This window comes from Heterodontus francisci, chromosome 37, assembly GCF_036365525.1.
Source record: "Heterodontus francisci isolate sHetFra1 chromosome 37, sHetFra1.hap1, whole genome shotgun sequence".
Lineage (NCBI taxonomy): Eukaryota > Metazoa > Chordata > Chondrichthyes > Heterodontiformes > Heterodontidae > Heterodontus > Heterodontus francisci.
This window is the reverse complement of record NC_090407.1, coordinates 14,180,793-14,196,653: the sequence shown is the minus strand read 5'-3', so window position 1 is coordinate 14,196,653 and position 15,861 is coordinate 14,180,793. Positions and strand designations below refer to the sequence as shown.

At 47.0% G+C, this 15,861-nt stretch overlaps 1 protein-coding gene across 1 annotated transcript in view; it reads right to left on the bottom strand.

Moving 5' to 3' along the window:
• The window catches only part of arhgef16 (Rho guanine nucleotide exchange factor (GEF) 16), a 58,706-nt gene that overhangs the window by 25,215 nt on the left and 17,630 nt on the right, over positions 1-15,861 (bottom strand). The window contains exons 2-4 of the mRNA XM_068017147.1: positions 8,471-9,119; positions 7,930-7,981; positions 4,057-4,223 (exon numbers count right to left, since the gene is read on the bottom strand). Coding sequence (XP_067873248.1) covers positions 4,057-4,223; positions 7,930-7,981; positions 8,471-9,016 — 765 coding nt within the window. The 5' untranslated portion in view covers positions 9,017-9,119. The remainder of the gene's footprint in view (positions 1-4,056; positions 4,224-7,929; positions 7,982-8,470; positions 9,120-15,861) is intronic.

Below are 15,861 nucleotides of genomic sequence, written 5' to 3'. Positions count from 1 at the left end.
GCAGCATTCCCTCAGCACTGCACTGGGAGTATCGGCATGGATTGTTTGGGGGTTACACTTCCCTGACTGTAATGGCGTAGAGATTGTGAATTGTGAATTTTTTTTTTTTGGTTTTTCAGTAGATTTGTTGGGATTTTAGAATAGTGGGAATGGAGGTTAAGGCAGTTGTATGTTCCTCCTGCAGAATGTGGGAGGTAAGGGTCGCCAAGAGTGTCCCTGCTAACTGCGTCTGCAGGAAGTGCACCCAACTCCAGCTCCTCGAGAACCGCGTTAGGAAACTGGAGCTGGAGCTGGATGAACTTCGGATCATTCGGGAGGCGGAGGGGGTTATTGAGAGGAGTTATGGGGAGGTAGTCACACCTCAGGTAAAAGAAGTAGGTAGATGGGTTACCGTCAGGGGAAGGAGAGGGAACCAGCAGGCAGTGCAGGGATCCCCTGTGGCCGTTTCCCTCAACAACAGGTATACCGTTTTGGATACTGTTGCGGGGGACGACTTACCAGGGGTAAGCAATGGGGTACAGGTATCTGGCACAGAGTCTGTCCCTGTTGCTCAGAAGGGAAGGGGGAAGAGGAGCAGAGCATTAGTCATTGGGGACTCCATAGTTTGGGGAACAGATAGGAGGTTCTGTGGGAACGAGAGAGACTCACGGTTGGTATGTTGCCTCCCAGGTGCCAGGGTTCGTGATGTCTCGGATCGTGTTTTTGGGATCCTTAAGGGGGAGGGGGAGCAGCCCCAAGTCGTGGTCCACATAGGCACCAACGGCATAGGTAGGAAGAGAGATGGGGATTTAAGACAGAAATTCAGGGAGCTAGGGTGGAAGCTTAGAGCGAGAACAAACAGAGTTGTTATCTCTGGGTTGTTGCCCGTGCCACGTGATAGCGAAGCGAGGAATAGGGAGAGAGAGGAGTTGAACACGTGGCTGCAGGGATGGTGCAGGAGGGAGGGTTTTGGTTTCCTGGATAATTGGGGCTCTTTCTGGAGTAGGTGGGACCTCTACAAACAGGATGGTCTTCACCTGAACCAGAGGGGTACCAATATCCTGGGGGGGGAGATTTGCTAGTGCTCTTCGGGGGGGTTTAAACTAATTCAGCAGGGGAATGGGAACCTAAAATGTAGTGCCAGTGTACAGGATGTTGAGAGTAGTGAGGTCAGGGATAAGGTTACAAGGACGCGAGAGGGCACTGGCAAGCAAGAACCTGGTTTAAAGTGTGTCTACTTCAACGCCAGGAGCATCCGGAATAAGGTGGGTGAGCTTGCAGCATGGGTTGGTACCTGGGATCTCGATGTAGTGGCCATTTCGGAGACATGGGTAGAGCAGGGGCAGGAATGGATGTTGCAGGTTCCGGGATTTAGATGTTTCAGTAAGAACAGAGAAGATGGTAAAAGAGGGGGGGGGGTGTGGCATTGTTAATCAAGGAGAGTATCACAGCGACAGAAAGGACGTTTGAGGACTCGTCTACTGAGGTAGTATGGGCCGAAGTTAGAAACAGGAGAGGTGAGGTCACCCTGTTGGGAGTCTCGACAGGGGCTAGAGTAACAGGGTAGTTGTTATGGGGGACTTTAACTTTCCAAATATCGACTGGAAATACTATAGTTCGAGTACTTTAGATGGGTCAGTTTTTGTCCAGTGTGTGCAGGAGGGTTTTCTGACACAGTATGTAGACAGGCCAACCAGGGGCGATGCCACATTGGATTTGGTACTGGGTAATGAACCCGGCCAGGTGTTAGATTTAGATGTAGGTGAGCACTTTGGTGATAGTGATCACAATTCGGTTAGGTTTACCTTAGCGATGGGCAGGGACAGGTATATTCCGCAGGGCAAGAATTATAGCTGGGGGAAAGGAAATTATGATGCGATTAGGCAAGATTTAGGATGCGTAGGATGGGGAAGGAAACTGCAGGGGATGGGAACAATCGAAATGTGGAGCTTATTCAAAGAGCAGCTACTGCGTGTCCTTGATAAGTATGTACCTGTGAGGCAGGGAGGAAGTTGTCGAGCGAGGGAGCCGTGGTTTACTAAAGAAGTTGAAGCACTTGTCAAGAGGAAGAAGAAGGCTTATGTTAGGATGAGACGTGAAGGCTCAGTTAGGGCGCTTGAGAGTTACAAGCTAGCCAGGAAGGATCTAAAGGGAGCGCTAAGAAGAGCAAGGAGAGGACACGAGAAGTCATTGGCGGATAGGATCAGGGAAAACCCTAAGGCTTTCTATAGGTATATCAGGAATAAAAGAAAGACCAGAGTTAGATTAGGGCCAATCAAGGACAGTAGTGGGAAGTTGTGTGTGGAATCAGAGGAGGTAGGGGAAGTGTTAAATGAATATTTTGCGTCAGTATTTACAGTAGAGAAAGAAAATGTTGTCGAGGAGAATACTGAGATTCAGGCTACTAGGCTAAATGGGATTGAGGTTCACAAGGAGGAGGTGTTATCAATTTTGGAAAGTGTGAAAATAGATAAGTCCCCTGGGCCAGATGGGATTTATCCTAGGATTCTCTGGGAAGCCAGGGAGGAGATTGCAGAGCCTTTGTCCTTGATCTTTATGTCGTCATTGTCGACAGGAATAGTGCCGGAAGACTGGAGGATAGCAAATGTTGTCCCCTTGTTCAAGAAGGGGAGTAGAGACAGCCCTGGTAATTATAGACCTGTGAGCCTTACTTCGGTTGTGGGTAAAATGTTGGAAAAGGTTATAAGAGACAGGATTTATAATCATCTTGAAAAGAATAAGTTCATTATCGATAGTCAGCACGGTTTTGTGACGGGTAGGTCGTGCCTCACAAACCTTATTGAGTTTTTTGACAAGGTGACCAAACAGGTGGTTGAGGGTAAAGCAGTGGATGTGGTGTATATGGATTTCAGTAAGGCGTTTGATAAGGTTCCCCATGGTAGGCTATTGCAGAAAATACGGAAGTATGGAGTTGAAGGTGATTTAGATCTTTGGATCAGAAATTGGCTAGCTGAAAGAAGACAGAGGGTGGTGGTTGATGGCAAATGTTTATCCTGGAGTTTAGTTACTAGTGGTGTACCGCAAGGATCTGTTTTGGGGCCACTGCTGTTTGTCATTTTTATAAATGACCTGGAAGAGGGTGTAGAAGGGTGGGTTAGTAAATTTGCGGATGACACTAAGGTCGGTGGAGTTGTGGATAGTGCCGAAGGATGTTGTAGGGTACAGAGGGACATAGATAGGCTGCAGAGCTGGGCTGAGAGATGGCAAATGGAGTTTAATGCGGAAAAGTGTGAGGTGATTCACTTTGGAAGGAGTAACAGGAATGCAGAGTACTGGGCTAATGGGAAGATTCTTGGTAGTGTAGATGAACAGAGAGATCTTGGTGTCCAGGTGCATAAATCCCTGAAGGTTGCTACGCAGGTTAATAGGGCTGTTAAGAAGGCATATGGTGTGTTAGCTTTTATTAGTAGGGGGATCGAGTTTCGGAGCCACGAGGTCATGCTGCAGCTGTACAAAACTCTGGTGAGACCGCACCTGGAGTATTGCGTGCAGTTCTGGTCACCGCATTATAGGAAGGATGTGGAAGCTTTGGAAAGGGTGCAGAGGAGATTTACTAGGATGTTGCCTGGTATGGAGGGAAGGTCTTACGAGGAAAGGCTGAGGGACTTGAGGTTGTTTTCGTTGGAGAGAAGGAGGAGGAGAGGTGACTTAATAGAGACATATAAGATAATCAGAGGGTTAGATAGGGTGGATAATGAGAGTCTTTTTCCTCGGATGGTGATGGCAAACACGAGGGGACATAGCTTTAAGTTGAGGGGTGATAGATATAGGACAGATGTCAGAGGTAGTTTCTTTACTCAGAGAGTAGTAGGGGCGTGGAACGCCCTGCCTGCAACAGTAGTAGACTTGCCAACTTTAAGGGCATTTAAGTGGTCATTGGATAGACATATGGATGAAAATGGAATAGTGTAGGTCAGATGGTTTCACAGGTCGGCGCAACATCGAGGGCCGAAGGGCCTGTACTGCACTGTAATGTTCTAATTCTAATTTTAACTGACAATACACGTTACAACCGACAAATCAACCAGAAACAATCCCTCGAATGGGAATGCTCACCTGTGGTAACTGGCTCCACATCATCTGTGCCGGCCGGTAATTCTGAACCACAATCTTCTCATCCGGCTCTGTAGACTCCAAGTGTCCGGTGTCATCCAGCAAGTCATCGTCAGATTCGGGAACGCTGGCCAGGCCTCTCTCTCGCACCTCCTGGTACAGCCTTGGGTCTGAGGAAAGGAATTTACTCAAGAAGGAGCTGAAGGTTTCACACAGGTTACCAGGCCCTCCCCCACTGCCCTGGGTATTGGTGGGCCCCTCTGACACTTGGAACAAGCCCAGCATCGAGCCCTCCTGCTGCCAGAGGGAGAAACGTCGGAGAGTCCCCAGGATGGGATTCTCTGCTGGCTGGCTGGGATTCATCGATAGATTTCCAATCAGTTATTTCAAATAAGGCCACCAACTTTAATCCTTTACTACAGGCCTCAGTTCCTCACTCCAGTTCTGTCCTGTACTAGGGGATCTGTGAAGCAGTGATATGCTGATGGGGAATCTAACAGGTTTGTTCGAGGAACCTGAAGTATTCCGAATTACAAATCACCTCATTAAAAACCTCTCACTGCATTGGACAAGAGACACATCATAAACAAATCCCACGGCCTCCAGTTAGCTCACCACTCCTGACATTTGTCTCAAAAACACTAGATTAACATCATGACTTTCTATACAACATCCAAATTAAAGCCCTCCTCTCCTGAAGGTGCTGACTCTCACTGGGGTTCAGGTCCCCTCCTCTCCTGAAGGTGCTGACTCTCACTGGGGTTCAGGTCCCCTCCTTTCCTGAAGGTGCTGACTCTCACTGGGGTTCAGGTTCCCTCCTCCCCTGAAGGTGCTGATGCTCACTCAGGTTCAGATCCCCTCCTCTCCTGAAGGTGCTGACTCTCACTGGGGTTCAGGTCCCCTCCTCTCCTGAAGGTGCTGACTCTCACTGGGGTTCAGGTTCCCTCCTCTGCTGAATGTGCTGACTCTCACTGGGGTTCAGGTCCCCTCCTTTCCTGAAGGTGCTGACACTCACTGGGTTCAGGTTCCCTCCTCTGCTGAATGTGCTGACTCTCACTGGGGTTCAGGTCCCCTCCTTTCCTGAAGGTGCTGACACTCACTGGGTTCAGGTTCCCTCCTCTCCTGAAGGTGCTGACTCTCACTGGGGTCAGGTCCCCTCCTCCCCTGAAGGTGCTGACTCTCACTGGGGTTCAGATCCCCTCCTCTCCTGAAGGTGCTGACTCTCACTGGGTTCAGGTCCCCTCCTCTCCTGAAGGTGCTGACTCTCACTGGGTTCAGGTTCCCTCCTCTCCTGAAGGTGCTGACTCTCACTGGGGTCAGGTCCCCTCCTCTCCTGAAGGTGCTGACTCTCACTGGGGTCAGGTCCCCTCCTCTCCTGAAGGTGCTGACTCTCAATGGTTTAAAGCTATGGGCAGAGCACTCATACCCCTCCTCAACCCCCAAATACCCATTCTTGTTTCTTGGTCAAAGCAGATATCTGAAATGTATGGAAATCCGTTGCCATGTTTAAGATCCAACAACGGCTGAGAGAGCCACACAGGTAGAATTTGCATTACCCTCACCCCTTCCCCTCCCTCCCAGAACCGTGACAGGGTTCCCCTTGTCCTCACTTTTCATCCCACCAGCCTCCATATCCAAAAGGATCATCCTCCGCCATTTTCACCACCTCCAGCGTGATGCCACTACCAGTCGCATCTTCCCCTCCCTTCCCCTGTCAGCATTCCGAAGGGATCGTTCCCTCCGCGACACCCTGGTCCACTCCTCCATTACCCCCACCACCTCGTCCCCGTCCCAGGGCACCTTCCCTTGCAATCGCAGGAGGTGTAATACCTGCCCATTTACCTCCTCTCTCCTCACTATCCCAGGCCCCAAACACTCCTTTCAGGTGAAGCAGCGATTTACTTGTACTTCTTTCAATGTAGTATACTGTATTCACTGCTCACAGTGTGGTCTCCTCTACATTGGGGAGACCAAGCGCAGACTGGGTGACCGCTTTGCGGAACATCTCCGCTCAGTCCGCAAGCAGGACGCTGAGCTTCCGGTTGCTTGCCATTTCAACACTCCCCCCTGCTCTCATGCTCACATCTCTGTCCTGGGATTGCTGCAGTGTTCCAGTGAACATCAACGCAAGCTCGAGGAACAGCATCTCATCTACCGATTAGGCACACTACAGCCTGCCGGACTGAACATTGAGTTCAATAATTTCAGAGCATGACAGCCCCCCACTTTACTTTCATTTTTAGTCATTTTTAGTTATTTTTTCTTCCTTTTTTTTTTTACATTCCTTTTTACATTTTTTACAATTTTTTTTGCATTTATTTCATTTCATCTTAGTTTGTTCAGTTTGCTTACCCACTGTTTTTTTCAGGTTGTTTTTCTTCAGGTTTGCACTTGCTGCTGTTCAATATTCAGTATATTCACACCTAATCTGTACTAATGCTTTGTCTTTCAACACACCATTAACATATTGTTTGCCTTTGCTCCGTGACCTTTTGGTCAGCTATGTGGCCTGGTCCAATCTGCACCTTCTCCTTTGTTATCTCTTGCCCAACCCCCACCTCACTTGCTTATAATCTGTGACTTTTCTAATATTTGTCAGTTCCGAAGAAGGGTCACTGACCCGAAACGTTAACTCTGCTTCTCTTTCCACAGATGCTGCCAGACCTGCTGAGTGAATCCAGCATTTCTTGTTTTTGTTTCAGATTTCCAGCATCCGCAGTATTTTGCTTTTATTTTAGAATTTGTATTTGTTTGTTTTGGGATTCAGCTTCTTTTCCTGGAGAGACACAGCTGACTTCCCCCGATCCAGAGACCCAGGGAATTGATCAGCAGTTAGCCCCCCACCCCCCGACCACCATCCCACCCGATATTATGCTCTCCCTACCTCCAAACCCGGCGCAGTGGAGAGCATAAAACTCCCCCCTAAGTGGAAGCAAGGGTATTGCTGGATCCTAACCAGCTCGAACCAGGCAGATTAACAGAGCGAAGTATTAACCAGCCACAGCTACCCTACACACCAGGGCAACGACTTTCTTTTTAATTACATTTTCTGTGCTCACCAGGATTAAGGATGCTCTGACTCGGGTACGTGTCAGCTGGATGACGGTGCAGTTCAATGCAGAGTAAGTCTCCCCTTGGCACAATGCCAACCCTGGAGGAGCTCCCACTACAGGAGGAACATGTCACTTTTTACATTTCCCATACCAGCTATCCTGTGATCTTGCTAATCAAATCAAATCAAATTCGGGGCAGTATTTTGCAGCAACCTCACGAGAACATGAGGACCCAGACTGAGATTTGGGATCCTTACTGCCAGCCAATAGGGCAGGATTTTACCCATGGTTGGGTTTGAATCCATGCTGCATGTCCCACCAACTGTTCTGTCCAATTCCTCACTTAACATTTCAATGATCGAAATTACAGGGTGCCCATGCAGCACACAACACAATAGGAAAACACTTCAAGTTAATTCCCTTCCCATACTTCCAGGAGGGAGACATACTCTTCCCTACGAATCCCTCCCCCTCCTCCCCACACTGTCTACACAATAGCGAGACAGGAAAACAAGATCCCAAATGTTTGACCAGGAGAAAGCGCAGCAGGAAGTTCTCCTCAGTGTCCGAGCCAACATTCCTCCCTCTACCAACAAAACCAGATTAACTGGTTGTTGATCTCATTGCTGAGTGTGGGGTATTTCTGCTGGAGAATGGTTGCTGCACTTGTCAGAAAATCTAATCACTCACCAAGTCCCAAACCCCCAAAACATCCCCCAAATCACCGTGCCGACATCAACCTGTCCTGTTCAGAGACCAGTTTGAACTGGATTTCTACTGAACTTTTACACACACTCCAACCTCACACTCTTGTCGTCCTTACCATCCTTAAAGGAACTTCGATTTCTGGTTCCTTTCTTTCTTCCTATTGTCCGCTGTAAGGAAAGAGACCAGGTATTAAAATGACAAACTCAGCAATGAGGCACCAGCAAGTGTCCCCATTTCTCAAGTTATGTGGCAATTCGGTTCACAGACCTCCCCTTTAATGACTATTTTTATCTTTAATGATGCCCTGGCCTGGGGAGACAGTCCCGGAGGCACCGGCCCGCCCTGGGGGGACGGGACAGTCCCGGGGGCACTGGCCCACCCTGGGGGGACAGCTCAACTGGTGCTAGTTTTTCAGGTTCAGCTAATCTGGATCTTCCTCATAATTGGTCAGCACTGTGGAGTTAATCAGGAAATTGCATCACCATCAGTAGGATCACCAGGGCCGGGGTGGGGAGGGGGTCACCAGGGCCAGGGGATGGTGGGGGGTCACCAGGGCCCGTGGTACGAGTCACCGGTATTTTATAGCAGGTTGAAACGGACACTTCCGTTACGCACCGTAGCTGCAATACCAGTTTGTAAATGGCCGCCTCTCCTACCTTGGTCCTGCCTGGACTTCGAGCTGGCTGCACAGTTGCCGTTTCCATGAGCAGTGTCAGTGTGGGAGGAGACAACTGCTTCGCATCTGTGAACTCAGAGAATCCTTCCGTTGCCACTTTATACGACATATTGCGTCGATTGCGTTGCAGGGTCCCACCCGAGCCCCCTGTGTCCTTCCCTTCCTCGTACCGCATGTCAGTCGGAGGCATGCTCCGAACTTCCCGCCGGCCACTGTCCCGCCTGCCTGATGGCGTGCTGTCCTGCGGCCGCATTTTAGTCTTGGTGGTCACAGCCAACTTACTGGGGATAATCTGCTGGTGCCCGGTCTTCAGTGCAGCTGGACTATCAGTGCTCAAAACCACCTTTGGAATGTCCAAGAGCAATGGCATGGAACTGGCACTGCTCAAAGCAACATTGTCCATTCCTAGATGTGTAGATTTACTTGTGGGAGTCAAGCTCTCTGTGTCAGAGTTAATCCGGAAGTCAGATCCAAACTTTTGTTCCAGCTTTTCTTCCAGGTTACTGCCTGAATACCGCTGAGACATCTTGCTTGCCCAGTTTTATTGGTCACGGTTACAGAACAGTCAAAAATCTAACTTGGATTCTCCTCATAAGAACTTGCAGTCTCCCAATCCCAAAACTCACATCCTAAACCAAGGAAAATAAAGCACAAGGTCACAACTGATCCAAGCGTAGATCCCATGGTAACTAAAGCTGTTCAATTCTGCTCTGATTAAGCCATTTAGAAAAGTTTGTGATCCCCGATGCCCAGCTGTGCCCTCTTGAAAGGATTCCCCATTGACGCAGACCTCAGATGAAAAGTACCTACCTTGTGCCTTTTTCTAAACTCAAAAGAATCCTCTCTCACCCTCCCTTCCTGTTGTGGCTCAATGGGCAGCACTCTTGCCTCTGAGTTCGAAGGTTGTGGATTCAAATCGCACTCTAGATTTGAGCATAAAATGCAGGCTGGCACAGTGCTGTACTGACGGAGGGTGCTATCTTTGAGATCAGTGCCATGATTGAGACAAGGTACTGGTGTTTATTAAGCAGGTGGTTTCTGGGTTATGAGCAGGTGTACTGTTGGTGCTGATAAAATCCTCTTTGGCCTGAAAATCATACTAAACTGATTCTCGCTCAGTCAGAGAATAAAACCTGAAATTCATCACGAATGGCATCTACCCATCAGTCTGTCCTCTGTAACTCTCCGTAAAAGTGGATCATACTTCAGAAAATTGAAGGAGTAATTCAGGGAGCACAGTTTGGAGAACCCGGACCTGCAGTGTCGTATCATCATGTGACCTGATCACCTTTTGGACACGGTTTCCCTGGGGAGAGCTTGGAATTCTGTGGATTAGCCCATTGCTCTCCAGCAACGCCTGGTGGAAACTGTGACATCAGACGAGGACTGTGATGTTCTCAGCAGTCAAATAACCTGCTGATGCTCACATAAAGAGCAAGGCCACTGGCTGAGCTACTGAAGGATGGTTGGGGCCTACGTAGCCTGCACTGTTGGTGAGTCAGCACCTTCAGCACAGCAGAGAGGAACAAAGTGTCAAAGCCTCTAAAAGGGAGACTCTTCATTCCAACTGTAAGCTTCTGAAAATCCTTTTAATTATTTTAAGCACATATTTGACTGCATGGGGTTTAAAGGCTTAATAAAATTAGGGTTGCTAAAATTGCTTTAATCTTTGAGCCAATTAGAATTGTGCAAAGGGTCAGGTGATGTTTTGTTCACTGATTGCAAGAGACAAATAAAGTTTTATGAAGTCAGGCTCTCTGATGAATGCGATAGGTTGACTGACTGCCCAGAAAGCTTGAGACTGTTTCCCTGGGTTACAAGTACCATGACGGGGTGGTTATCAATGAAGCTTTAACTCTGCTCAAACACAAACTGCAGTTTTCAAAAACATAAAGAGCATTTTAAGCTGGCAGACACCTACAGGGTCAAAAGGTCACTGCTGACACTCAATCCTACTCTCGTCTGTTTGCGAGTTTTAAGTAGAATTATCAACCAAACAACATTTGAAGGGTGAGGAGTTCTTTGGTGTCAGTTGTAGACACCTCTCATCTCAGCTCAAGTTATCTCACCGACAGCCCGTAACCCTTTAATACGTTAGTCACCGGGAGATTGGAGCCAATCGCCATTCAGAGGGAATAAAGGGTTAGCTTCCTCGACTTGATGTTATCCAACACACAGCATTGTACCCGAGTGAGCACATTGTTCACTGAACAATTATTCAGGTCACTGTGGGGACACAACAGCTTATACAGAAATTCAATGCATCAGGGAGGGGGGGGGGGGGGGGGGGGCGGTGGGGTCGCCCGCCAACCATAGGCTGGAATTTAATCCAGGTCGGAGTTTACAAACTCTCCTGATGTCTCATTTGGTACAATCACTGTCACATGTGAAACTGAGCTACACTGACCCACACAATCCCAGTCTGTGAAGTTAGATTGTCTCAGGTAGGCTGATGCATCATATTGGGCTTCAGTACTTACTGTCCAAGGTGTGGGTGGGGGAATAAAAGGCAGTCAGGCCTCCTGCTCTTAAATGATTCCCAATGACCTCTGATTGAAAGTGCAGGAAAAAGACAGGATCTGACTCCCCACCCACAGTCAAATATCCTACCAACATCACTGTCTAGGCTGACTTGAAGATACCAGATACCAACATCACTGTCTAGGCTGACTTGAAGATACCAGATACCAACATCACTGTCTAGGCTGACTTGAAGATACCAGATACCAACATCACTGTCTAGGCTGACTTGAAGATACCAGATACCAACATCACTGTCTAGGCTGACTTGAAGATACCAGATACCAACATCACTGTCTAGGCTGACTTGAAGATACCAGACATGATAACCATCAGCTTTTCAAACTGTGGCAGATTTTTGCAGTTCAGAAGAGAAAAAAATAATCAACATTTTTGTTTAACTGGCTTCAGACTTTGTCAACCAATCAGATCAGTTGAAAGGCAGTAATCAAACTTCTTAGAACCAATTAGATGACTTGGGCAACAAGACTAAAGGAGAACCAGATACTATTTCCTCTCATCATTGGCTGCATGAGATACAATTACAGAAGTTTTAAGATGGGCTGATGACTTCTGCAAGTTGCAGTCAAAGTTGTTTGTCCCCAAAGTTCAAGTTATGAACGCTGGACTTTGTGACATGATTATGTTTTAAAAACTGTGACTTTTTTTAAAGTTTAAGATGGAGTCCGAGAAGTCAGGTGACCTCACATCCACTCTGCTTAAGGACAACAGAGAACACAGATCAAAGACGTTTTTTTTTTTAAAAAGGTGTTATACCCATGCAATCTCTCAAGAACAATGGGCTTCTTCCTCCCAGACTTTCTGGTTGTAAACAAGGAGTCAGTGATTCGGAGGATGCAAATGTACCAGGCAACTGTTAACACTTGGAAACAAAGGAAGACCCAGGTAGCTCTGTGAAACCAGACTTTTGGACTTCTCATATTGGAAAAAGACAAAAGCTATTGACCTTTGAGTCCAAATAAACTTTGCAGCTTTTCTGAATACAGACAGGTTGTATAGAAGCAACCTCAGAACTGGCTGCAAGGAAGACAACCAGCAGTGGCAGCCTCGAGAGGGAGGGTACACCTGCTCTTGGAAGCCTGATACAGTGAAAGGCAGTGGACTTGAACGGTTTGAAAGTTGATGTTTGTGGAGAAGTAGAAGCCCAACAAGATCACCAGGAATTGCTTTATGCACGGATGCCCAGGTCGAAAGTGCTCGAGAAGTGAGTGAAGAGGACACTGATTTTTGAAAAGGTCTGGGAGATCCAACCCATTGCAACTGGGAGGAGTTTGGGACTTCTAACTGCAAAGGTTTCACCATCAAAAGGATTGTGTAACGTACAAGTGTGGTGTGAAGTTTTCAAGTATTTTAATAAGTAAAGATTTGTAATTTGGGGTATCAACTACTTCAGGGGTAGGTGGGTACGTGGAGTTGAGGTTACAAACAGATCAGCCGTGATCTTATTGAATGGCGGAGCACACTCAAGGGGCCGAGTGGCCTACTCCCAATTCGTATGTTCATATGTTTAAAAAATCCTATTTAGTTAATGGGGATTTCTTTTAGTTTAGTTATTATAATAAAAATGTCTTAAAACGTGAAATCTTGTCATGTAATCATTTAAATTGGTCTGGGGGTTCATATCTTGTATTTTAACGTTAACAGTCTCACTGAGGTCACTTTTCATTCTCTGCAAAGAACCTTTCTGGGACATGACCAGCTGTTGTCTTTATATAAAGATTTATTTTCTGGTCAGACACGTTTTCCAGATAAGAAGGATGTTCTCAGTGGGAAGGTATTAATTAACTTCACCTGAGCCACTCTATCACGACCTTTGCAGAATTACCATGGTGAATAAATAAAGTCAGCAATGCAGTTGCAGGGATAGAGGGAAAGTCTTGCATTTATACAATGGCTTTTATGACCTCAGGATGCCTGAAGTGCTTTACAGTCAGTGAAGGTACGTTCGAAGTCACTGTTGTAATGTAGGAAACATGGCAGCCAATTTGCGCACAGCAAGCTCCCACAAACCGCAATGATAATGACCACTTAATCTGCTTCAGTAATGTTGGTTGAGGGATTATTATTGGCCGGAACACCAGGGAGAACTCCTACTTTTTGCCAAAATAGTGTTACATAATCTTTTACATCCACCTGAGAGGGCAGTCGGAGCCTCAGTTTAACATCTTACCCAAAAGGCAGCACCTCTAACTGTGCAGCACTGCATCAGTACTGGAGCGTCAGCCTAGATTTTGCACTCAAGTCTCGGGAGTGCAACTTGAACCCACCAGTTTCTGCCTCAGAGGTGAGGGTGGTAGCACTGAGCCATGACTGCACCTGTAATAAGTTAGGTCTAGATTTCAGAAGGTTTCAAAGGATCTGATGAAGGGTGTTGACCTCGGGTGGCAGCATCTGAAAGGAGAACGTTTAGGATGAAGAGCCTTCACTCATGCCCTGCAAGTCACTACCCGATATGTAAACTGGTCTTTTTTCTCATCAGACACTGTTGCTCTTGCTGGATCTTTCCAGAATGTTCTGCCTTTATTTCTGATTCCCAACACTTGCAGTTTGTGTTTTTGAACCGCTACAGAAGATTCAGCATCTGGCTAAATATGCTGAGCCACATTGACTATCAAGGGGCCTAGGTTCCAGCCACTTGGCCTGTGTATACAGTGAGCAGACCTCAGCTGGGTGAGGGGTCGTGCAATTGGCTCTAGCGCATCCAGGCTAAGGGAGGGGGTTGGGGGAATTCATTTGCAAATACATCCACTGATTACTGGCCTACTTTTACTGTTGGGGAGGATAGATACAGACAGTAGACAAGGACAGGAACAAAGGCTTAGGGATCCTCCCCCCACCCACCATTGACACATCTCCTTACTTGATAATGAAAGAAATTTCAGCATTAAATTGTATTACAGTGTCAGGCCATAGTTCAGTGTCTCTGATTTGAGTCAAAGTTGTGGGTTCAAGGCCCACTCCAGAGACTGGAGTACAAGATCTAGCCTGACATGCCAGCGCAGTACTGAGGGAATGCTGCACTGCCAGAGATGCCGTCCTTTGGATCTGACGTTAAAACAAGGTCCTGTCCGCTCTCTCGGGTAGATGTAAAAGATCTCATGGCACTAGTGGAAGAGCAAGGCAATTCTCCACAGTGTCCTTGCCAATATTTATTCAACAACAACTTGCATTTCTGTAGCATCTTTAACATAGTAAATTGTCTCAAGGTGCTTCACAGGAACCTTACCAAACAAAATTTCACACCAAGCCACATAAGCAGATATTAAGGCAGGTGCCAAAAAGCTTGGTCACAGACGTGGGCTTTAAAGAGGATCATTAACAGTGTTAGGGCCTTGGCAGCTGAAAGCGTGGCCACCAATGGTGGAGTGATTAAATTAGGAAATTACACAAGAGGGTGAGAATTTTAAAACAAAGAAGGGTTGCTTATCCAGGAGCTAATGTAGGTCAGCAAGCACAAGGGTGATGTGAGTACAGCTTGATGTGAGTTAGGACACAGGCACCTGATTTTTGGATAAGCTCAAGTTTATGGAAGGTGGATGATGGGAGGCCAGTCAGGAATGTGTTGGATAGTCAAGTCTCAACTTAAAGGCATGGTCGAGGGTTTCAGCAACAGCTGAGCTGAGGCGGGGCAGAGTCGGGTGATATAATGGAGGTGGAAGTGGGTGGTCTTTGTGATGGCATACTTATGTGATTGGAAACTCAGCTTGGGGTCAAATATAACACCAAGATTGTGAACAGTCTGGTTCTGCGCCAGACAGACGCCACGGAGAAGGATGGGTATCCCTCAACCAATATCACTAAAAAAACAGATTATCTGGTCATTATCACATTGCTGTTTGTGGGACTTGCTCTGTGCAAAATGGCTGCCCCATTTCCTACATTGCAACAGTGACTACACTTCAAAATTACTTAATGACTGTGAAGTACTTTGGGATGTCCTGAGGTGCTAAATAAATGCAAGTCTTTCTTTCTATTCTTTGCCTAACAGGAAGTTGGACTGCTCTTAGGATGTTGAAAATGAAACACGAGAAAGGGTGGGTTCCTGATACATGGCAGTCTGACTAGACCTGACATGCACTTCAGTTGCAGAATGACCTCAGTTTGCAGTAGCTGCCAAACTCAGCTTCTGCTCGCTGAATTCCCCAAATCAACTTGTGCCATCTGGGCAGAGGAAGTTGTGCGCTCCTCCAGGATGCTCACACTTTTCAAATCCTGGATCCACACATGCTCCCAGGAGACGCCTTTCACAACCAATGTCCCAAAGTCCTTTACAACAGGTGAAATACCTTTTTGAAGTATAGTCACTCTTGCAATGTGGGAAAAGCAGCCGCCAATTTGCTCCCAGCAAAATCCCACGCACAGCAATGCGATATTGATCAGATAATGGTTTTAAATGATTTTGGTTGAGGGATAGATATTGGCCTGGCCAATGAGAATACTCCATTGCTCTTCTTTGAAATAGTGCCATGGGTTCTTTTACTGAGAGGGCAGATGGGGCCTTGGTTTAGCACTTCATCCGAAAGATGGCATCTCTGATAGTGCAGCACACCCTCAGTATTGCACTGGAACATCAGCCTAGATTTTGTGCTCAAGTCTGGAATGGGGCTAAAACCCACAAACCTTCTGACTCAGAGGCAAAGGTGCGACCAACTGAGCCAGGGATAACTGGTGAATCAAGAGTTCGTGCTAGAATTTTTAATTTCCATTTCATTTAAAGGACTATGACTAACCAAACAAAATGAAGGCAAATAAAAGCACACACAAGTATTCCAGTTCCTTTCCTGTGACGACGCTCAAGGGTGCTCTGGGATCTGGAGTATGGTCATGATA